Raw genomic sequence first — 9,706 nt, 5'->3', positions numbered from 1 at the left:
CAGCCTCGATGTATTATGCCGAAGTTGGAATCCAACGTGGAAGATGGAAGCTTAAAGGGATCGGACGGTCGTGATGAGTCGAGGGAAGCATAAAGCAAAAGCAGAGGGATCGCTTGGGATTTGAGTCATCCTTTTTTTTTTTTTTTTTACTTCCGATTCCAATTGGGAATGCGTATTAATCAGTGACAGCTGACGGCAGGATCTACACATGGATTTTATATATCAAACTAATAAAAAGTTAAATAGGATATTTAATAAAAAAATTATTTAAATCGGAAGCGCCGATTACTGAGGAGGGGGAAGTGCCTATAAAAGGTAAAGGCGTTGGATGAGAGCCACCGCACTTCACCGGCCTTGTCCCGTCTTTAATCTGCGGAGGCGGCGACAGCTTTGCGTCCTGAGGAAAGTAGCTATCATAAATAAATATGTTGGAGAAATTTATCAAAATAATTTCTTCGTAATTTAAATTTGACAAAAATCAAGCATTTTTTTTAATGGTAAGAGGAACGTTCCGTTTTCAAATTTTTTATCAAATGAATATTTCATCCTCATGTAATACACATGTAAAATGACACAACTATTATTTAATATTATTTTTATTATTACTTTACTTATATCTTTCGTTTAAATTCTAAATCGTTCATATATATTATAGTAGTTATGAAATTATAATTACTATATATATTTTAATAGCGACGAAACTATAGCTATTACATGCCGCTGTTAAAACTTAATGCGAGCTAGGGATTGAATAACTTCAATTGTTTCATCTTGAACTTGTGCTCATCTTTAAAGATTAATAAACAACGAAAATAAAGTATAACAAAACAATATAAACACATGCACAATAAATCGATTTTATTTGATTTGCCACCTCCTAAGATAACTACTACAATGTCTAATCTTAGTGATCTACCACCACTATCTTTCTTATTTTTTTGATACATTTTGAAGATAAAAGAAGTTTCTTATAATACCTGTTGTTACAAATCAATACAAAAAATACACAAATATAAATGAAAGCTACAACTTTTACAAATGAACTTTACTTTGGATTGTTGTTTGTCGTTTTAGATTGTCTCTTGATGGTAAGAAATGTAGTAACACTTCACTTTAACTTTTAAGAATCGACATCTTCAAGGAAGAATCTTCCTTGAAATCCTCTTTTAAAGATGATTGCTCAGGTTGATTTTCACCTACTAGTTGATTGCTAGATTTACCAATCAACTACCATATTGGATCCGATCATTTAAAATTGTAAAATGACTCTTTCAATTCAATTTGATTGTCATCAATCGATTGCTGAACCATAACAATCAACTAATAGCCTCCAATCTAAGTCATACTTGTTAGCATAAGTAGGACAATGTATTCCCATGAAAGCACCCACGAAAGACATACAAGACTTCAATATTTGTTTCTCTAACAACAATCTAAGTCAACTCTTATCTACGAAAAGAAAGAGAAGATGGTCTAAATACTTCATGCCCTATTTAGATAGTTTATTTTAAAGAAAATTTTATTAGTTATTTGATATTTACTTTTTTTTGTAATTTTTGGATAATGTATTACTCGGTGTAAAATTCACTTTTTTTATCAATTATTTATTTATTTGTTAAAATTTTGTTAATTATTATTTTGTAGAAATGATTGATAAATTGATTAAAAAATAATTTAATATATATATTTTTAAAAAATTAGTAGTCAAATATATTTTGATCCGTAATTTAATTGAAAATACTGATCAAATATATATTGGTTGGTGAATTAAAAAAAATTGATAAGTATTTATATTTGATCGATATGTTTTATAAAAATTACTGGCCATTTGTTTATAAATATTTCCAGTAACATATATTTCGTTAATATTTTTTAAAAAAATTTATCGATCATTTATTTAAAAAAATTATTGATAAATATATATTTGGTCATTATTTATAAACAAGGTTACTAGTCATTTATTTAGCTGGTAATGCTTTTAAAAAAAATACTGACCAATGTAATGGCCAGGGAGTCGTTTTTTCCCTTCTTCCTTTCTCTTGTTGCAAATCCGAGCTGCAGCTCTTCTTCAATGGTGTCGGACCCCCCTCTCCCTCAGCTAAAGCCCAAGTAGACTAACATATATCTACCTTAGCTCTTGAATATTTTCATTCTTCATAATGTGGTAGATATCTCACTGCGATGATGCAAAGACAAATATCCAATTGTATCAAAGAGTGATAACATCAAAATTTTCTTCTCGTTTTCTTCACATGACATGGCCGACTCTGTGAAAAATAACACATGTCAAAGGACTCACTGGGAGTTATTCCGACGATGTCCCTCCGATGTTTAAATCATCATAGAAGCTCAAATAGTATAATAGAAAGAAGAAATGATAAATAATTAAGTAAAAATAAATGATGAAATCAGATCATTTGCTAGAGAATCTCCTTCCCCTTTATATTTGGAGAGAAGCCAAGAGACGGATCTCATGGAGAGAAGTTCAAGGGATGCATCTCACTAAAAGGGTGTCATTGTAACCGTTGTATCCCTTGGCGTTATGATAACAGTAGTGTCCCTTTGCATATATATTGAAAGATTGGACCTGCAGCTCAAGTCTGGAGGTCGGACTAGCGGCATGTCGATTTAATTTGCAAGTCGGTGGATCGGACCAACTCGATAAGTTGGATACTATGATATTTGTATTAATCGAGTCCTGAACTGGCCACCTAGCCCATGCATTTCTACGTAGACCAAGTCCTAAACCTCCCCTTGTCGTCTCCCCCACGTCACTGCACATGTAACAATGGCATAAACCATTATACTCTTGGAAGTTAAAAATTTAGATTAATCTGTTGTAAGATGACATCTAAACTTCAATGTTCAATGTTCAATCTTCAACTTTTTTGTCTTAGCAGTATTACCTTTATTTAACTTAGTTTGACAAAATTGCATGATGTGCTTTATTTTGTCATATTTATAACATTTGAAGATCTTATTCATGATGATATTAGAAGGCTCTTCTTCCTTTTTATATGGGATTGAGTTGCTTTGATATTCCCTTCCTTTAAAACATTTTTTTTTCCTACACGGGCAATTCCATCTCGTTTGATAGAAATTTCAACCATTTTTGTAGCTAATGACTCTTTTGATGATAACAAGTTCTCCGATTACTATAGAAGATACTTTAATCCCTGAATAATATTTATCTTCATATGAGTTTCAAAAATTACTTCTTCTGAATTCAGAGCAATTTCTAAGCATATATATTTGATCTTTATAAAACACTCTGATATTGGTGCAGTATTTACGAGTTCATTCTTCAAAATTGATAGTCAAACCTCATCCTTTTTATTAAATAATCAATCTATCAAGGGTTTGCCAAATTTCATGAATTAATTTACACCATAATATTGAGGCACTGATAGAATTCTTCACCAAGAGATCTTGTCATAGATATACTAGAATCCGATGGCTCTAATTATTCAATGTAAAAATATCTTCACCAAAATATAGAGAATATTTTATCCAAAATTATAAAAAAAATGTAGATGAAGTCAACAAAAAAAAAAGGTAATTTGCCTTAAAAAAATGAAGATAGGATAAAGAACAATTTTACTACTTGATCACTTGGATCCAAATACTTAGAATCCATTGTCGAAGTTGAAAGTAGTCAATTTGGATTTCTAATAAAATGTAGTTATAATTAAAAAAATCTAAGTTATAATTTTTAAAAATTAACTTTAATTTCCGACCGGGTCAAATCCACTTCTCATTTATTGCTATCTCAATTCCACTATTATATTTTAGGAAAAGGGCATTCATACATTTAGTTCTTGATCTGATGACACTCATGAAACACACTTTTTTTGTTTTTAACATTTCTTTGTTCCTTTAGTTGGATTTATCAATGCTCGAGTTGATTGAGATATTGATTTATACAGTATTGATCTCGATAGCTATCCGTCAATTTGAGATGATCACGAGAGGGTGTAGTTGACTACAGAAACTGTGAAAACCCATAAAAATAGTTGTTTTTTTTTCCTTCTGTTTTCTCTTAATCACTTTCTTTCTTTTCGGTTCAAGTCAACCCTCAAACGCCAACTTTTCGATTAGATCATTGAAATCTCAACGGATTGGGGGAGAAAAGAATCAGCTCAAAATCAACTGAAAAAACAAACAAACAAAACAAACACAATCTAAGACTACCAGATGAAAAGCTTGGAGATTTCCTCCGAATCAAACTGATAAATAATGCACGCTGCAAACCATATTTAGACGATTACATTTACACCCTTCTTTCTCATTAACCTTCTCGATTTCCTTCTTGGATCTTTGCCTTGTATTCTTGGCACCAAATACCACCATATCGTAGCGCAGTATATAGCAAACACCCTCGAGAACATCAAGCAAAGAAGAACCAGAGCTAGCAATAAAAACGGATGATGCTCAGACGCCCAATCTTTCCATGACCATGCTTTGACCTTCTTGATCCCCATCTCCTTACTAATCTCCTCGGACAAACTAACCTCGTTGACTTTATTGCCTTCGGCATGCTCGGCAGGAGTTGGCTGAGATTCCAATGGCATTTCTCGGCGACCAGCTTCTTTGGGGTCGTTTTTGAGCCTTTGAAAGATTGGCACGCAATCATTTGACTCAGTGAACCTGAACCAAAGTATCGTCGTCGTCGTATCTTCTGATTCGGCTTCGATGCTTCTCCTTTGAGCCTCGAGGTTAGAGAGTAACGAGGAGAACTTATCGAGGCCTAAGCTCGAGTATGGATTCTCTTTCGCTGCTTTCTTCTTCTTCTTCTTTGATTTCTTCAATGAGCTCAGGTTGAGAGCCGATCCGACGTCGCCCTCCTTGACGACAATGCTCCTGAGGCTTCTTCCTCTCCCACACCACCACCACATACTATCTGTCTATGCAAAAGCACAGGATTTCTACATTTGTAGAACTTGAGGTGAATTTAGAGACCTTTCGATGTATAATCGTTAGGAGACCATTCTATTCTATGACTATGATCGAGTCTTCTCCTTTTTTTCCCAAATAAAAACATTGACTGGGTCTGGAATGTGATGGTTTTCTACAATTTCTTTCTTTTTTTTTTTGTTGGTTAATTACTCGTTAAGTAAGTCGGAGCTTGCACATTGAAAGTCTTCGTTCTGCTGGCGGAAGAAAAAAAAATTATAAAACCTAGATTACTTCGAAAATGTTATAAAATTCATATCTGACTACTTTTATGTGTTTCAATGTTTGTAACATTGAAACACATAAAAGCAAGGCAACTGTTCTTACTGAAGCTATACATAAGATTACACCAGAAAATTGGCAAAAACATTCTACAAAAGCAGCTTTTGAAGAAATATGACTTGCAACAAACAGCTCTTAGTTCTGACAGATGAATTTTGGTTTCATATTTTCCTCTGCTTTCAAACTAGCAATTAAATCTAGCATGTTCTCATTACAGGTGAAGATGTTTTATAGCAGTTTGGACATCCTTATCGCCCCTGCCGCTACAATTGAGAACCACCTTTGAGCCATCTGGCAAAGTGGGACAGAGATCTTCCAAGTATGCAAGCGCATGAGAAGTTTCAAGAGCGGGGATGATACCCTCCAGGCGTGACAGTCGCTTGAAAGCTGAAAACGGAACAATAGCAGGTAATTCAAGTTCATGTAACTACGAGAATGACGAGAATCATGCTTATAACAGCCCAACAACTATCCAAATGAACGTTGCAGTTTGGAAGAAAGAGAAATTTGAAAACTAAAACATCAAAGATTATAGCAGGCGCCTACTAGATTTCATCTGGCCTGCATTTTGTAGTAAACATGACAAATGAATTGTATATCTAATTTCAAGTGAAATTGCAGCTATTTTTTTATCATGTCAATAGGGAATCTAATAGACTGTAGTAAATTTATTTTAAAATGTGGAGAAGACAACCGCCATTAGTATAGATACAGTTCCACTAAAAACCAAAAATAGAAAGAAATAACGAAGCATTTGAGAATTTCTGTTACCTTCCAAAGCCTGTTCATCTGTGACACTAAAGTATTCAGCTCGTCCAATATCCTTCAAATAGCTGTGCTCGGGACCAACTCCAGGGTAGTCCAACCTAGCATACAAAAATGAATAATCAGGGATAAATAAATAGTTAAGTATGATTCAACTGGAGAAGGCATTGGTCCAGTAACTAAAAACCAATTACTAACCCAGCACTTATAGAATGAGGCTCAATTATTTGACCATCATCATCCTGTAGCAAATAACTCATGGCACCATGAAGAACCCTACTTCTCCCTTTGTTAATGTTGCTGCATGTTTACCGCTGTCTAATCCAAAGCCAGCAGCCTCTACACCTACTAATCTCACATCCCTATCATCAACAAATTCATGGAATAGCCCCATGGCATTTGAACCTCCGCCGACACATGCAACAAGAACATCGGGCTTCCCACCCCACTTCTCTAAAGCTTGCTTTCTTGTTTCTTTGCCAATTACTGCATGGAATTCCCTAACCATCATTGGATAAGGATGTGGACCTGCTACAGACCCTAAAATGTAATGAGTTGTCTCAACATTGGTCACCCAGTCACGTATGGCTTCTGAAGTGGCATCCTTTAGTGTGGCAGTTCCAGTATGGACAGCTCTTACCTGCATGGCCTCAATACAGTCATGCAGATATCAAGTAAATAAATTCCCAGCGGGCGAGCACTAACTGCACAAAATCTGAAACCACTACCATGATGGCTTGATTCCAACATCATGTATTTCAAGTCCAAAAACAATTTTGAGGCAGATCACAAAATGAAGACAAGATTGCAATCTAAAAAAATGGTTATGCATCTTTTGATTGAAACTCTAGATTGAAAACCATGGTGATGCGCACACAAATTCTAATGAAAACTATTTGTGCAAATGTGGTGAAACAATTTGAAAATCATACAAACCTCTGCTCCAAGAAGCCTCATTCGAAATACATTGAGGGCTTGTCTCTCCATATCCTGGGCACCCATATAAATAATACATTCCAAGCCAAATCTAGCACAGACAGTAGCTGTAGCAACCCCATGCTGACCAGCTCCTGTCTCTGCTATGATGCGCTTCTTTCCCAACCTTTTGGCAAGTAAAGCTTGTGCAACAGCATTATTGATCTTATGAGCACCTGTATGGTTAAGATCTTCTCTCTTCAGATAAATATGAGGGCCTTGCCCATCAGAACGCCTGTAATGCTCTGTCAGCCGCTCTGCAAAGTAAAGGGGGCTTTCTCGTCCAACATAATCCCTAAGAATCCCTTCTAACTCTCTCTGCAAAGAGAGATGGGACAGTAAAAAACAAGCAATTGAGGTTGATAGCAAATAAATGCCCATTCAATGACATGAAGCAGGAAAGAATGCAGCAATCATGTGTATTTCCTTGCTTTTTGTTATCCTTTTTTTATCAACATTGTTTATTGGCTTCCCATGATTTTAATCAAACAGTCCATTTAAAAAAAAAAAAATGGCACCTATTAGTAGCAACATATCCACTTCAATTCTGAGTTAAAATTATTCAAGGCCTGAAAGACTTATTAGACTTATTATTATGGGGATGGAAAGCAAGGGAAGGAAGATTGATTTTGATGGAAAAACAAGAAAGGAAATTTTCCATCTTGTTTTGGAAATTGAAGAAGGGGACATGCCTGCTACTTAAATTCAATCAAATTTCATAAGAAGATATGATATACTTCAATGTGAAATAGATTACACATTGACCAAGAAACCATCATGGAGAGAAAATTTTACTGATATCAAACAAAACAATTGAATAATAATATACACTATCAACAAGAACATGTAACGAAGATACAAAATAAAGACTTCAAACTTCAGGATGAGAAAAGGGCATGAAGTTTAGACAAAAATTTTAAGACAGTTTGACGATAACTATATGGGCAAAATCTCCACACAATCTACCCTACAATTTACCTAATAAAAAAAACAATAGATAAGTATGATGAAGGAGAATGGAGGGATATGCTTTCCTCTGTCCCCATCCCATGTCCCTTTAAATAATTTTCCCAAACAGAGAGATAGAAATAAATTCTTTCATCCTCCATCTCTCGACACAAATAAGTTCTCCAAAGGCAAACGATGAGGAATGACAAGAAATTTTTCATGGTTTTTTTTATAAAAAAGGAGAGATGATAATCTTTCAGCTAAAGGATAACCCAGAAGAAACTAGAATTAACATAAAGAGATGATCCAATTAACTTCCTATATCACAGACTTCCAGTTTATGCTTTGACGAATACTACTCCAATGCTTTGACAAAGATCATAGTTTCAAGCAAAATAAACAACACTAAATAGACACTCAATCGAACACGAACCAACCTGGAATTCCTCGTCTTTGGAGAGTGCCCAGAACGCCTCCTCGAGCTCAGTGAGAGCGTACATAAGGGTCTCCGGCACGTACTTGCCCCCGAAACGGCCGAACCGACCGAAGGAATCCGGCCTAAGCCCCAAGCCTGGATTTTCGGACTTGTTCGCCTCAACGGCCATGACTTCCTTGATCATGGTGCAGGAGGCAGCAAGGCCGGACGACGGCGACGCTGAGGCAACTCGGCGGAACAACCCGGATTGGGGATGGATCTGGACGCCGAGAAAGGACGACGGCGACGGTTTGGCGAGGCCGAGGCTAGGGTTCCCAAACGCGAATGTCGCGGAAGCAGTCATCGGGTGTTCACTACGAGAGGTTCCTCTACCTAACCGCTGTTCGATTACCGTGCGATCCACCGCATTGTCACTCACCGGGCACTTAGGTGAGTTAAACCCGCCGCTAACGAGAAAAATAATAGAAAGACTCATCTCTTAACCCTGAGAATATCAGATGGACGGCTAGAGATCTATGCGCATATGAAAACTACGCGGAATTTGGTTTAGAGTTGCCGGATAGTGGGGACCAAGTGTGACGTGGGAATGAAAATGAAATTTTAGTGAACCGCTTAAGATATTATTCAAGTTTCAAAATTTTAAAAATACGTAGTGCCTATTATACCCTTTGTTTCTTTTCACTTCAATTTTTTTCACCCTTAGATTTTTTCAATGGATTTAAAAATTTACTATTCTCAATTTAAAATATAGGAGAGCACTAATATATTAAAAAAAGCTTCCAAGAGTATATTATTTTTTATTTAAAATAATTTAAAATTTTCTATATCCATTAATTAATTTAAGATAAAATTAATTGATGAATCCATATCATTCAAAAATTTAAAATTTTACACAGACTAATCTATTAAACTTAATTATTTAAATAATAAATTTTTATAAGTCAAAAATTGAACCTATGTGTAATTTGAAAGTTCAACATCAAATTATTTGTATATCAAGAAAAATTCATAATAATTGATATACAACAACAACCAACAACAACAACAACCAAGCCTTATCCCATTAAGTGGGGACGGCTAATAATTGATATATCATATGAAAATTTATTCTAAAAAAAATAAATATTCATAATTTTGGAAGGATAATATCAATATAGAAATTTCAAAAATTTTCCAAATTTCAAATCTAGAATTAAAAAAAATCAAATATCAAATTTAGAAATAAAAAATCAAGTAGAAATTAAATAAAAAATCAAACAGCCCTTTAAATTGAAAAATCTTTAGGACCCATATCCATATTGTATTTTTGAAAATAATAATTCATGCGATCCTGAAATTGCATGAATA

At 34.8% G+C, this 9,706-nt stretch overlaps 1 protein-coding gene and 1 pseudogene across 1 annotated transcript; both read right to left on the bottom strand.

Annotated features, from left to right (window-relative positions):
* Positions 1-4,256: 4,256 nt before the first annotated feature.
* Positions 4,257-4,895, bottom strand: LOC141823684 (uncharacterized). The gene has a single exon (XM_074710951.1). The coding sequence runs from the start codon at positions 4,893-4,895 to the stop codon at positions 4,257-4,259; it is 639 nt and encodes a 212-aa protein (XP_074567052.1).
* A 291-nt stretch (positions 4,896-5,186) lies between these two features.
* LOC141832968 (tryptophan synthase beta chain 1-like) lies at positions 5,187-8,757 on the bottom strand (annotated as a pseudogene).
* Positions 8,758-9,706: the final 949 nt, after the last annotated feature.

Source organism: Curcuma longa, chromosome 1 (genome assembly GCF_044706935.1).
Source record: "Curcuma longa cultivar G26 ecotype Majalengka, Jawa Barat chromosome 1, ITB_CL_G26_1.1, whole genome shotgun sequence".
Lineage (NCBI taxonomy): Eukaryota > Viridiplantae > Streptophyta > Magnoliopsida > Zingiberales > Zingiberaceae > Curcuma > Curcuma longa.
This window is presented reverse-complemented; position numbering and strand designations above follow the sequence as displayed.

What these genes read in the sequence shown, in the direction of transcription:
- LOC141823684 (XM_074710951.1), bottom strand. Translation starts at nt 4,895, where the DNA reads ATGTGGTGGTGGTGTGGGAGAGGAAGAAGCCTCAGGAGCATTGTCGTC.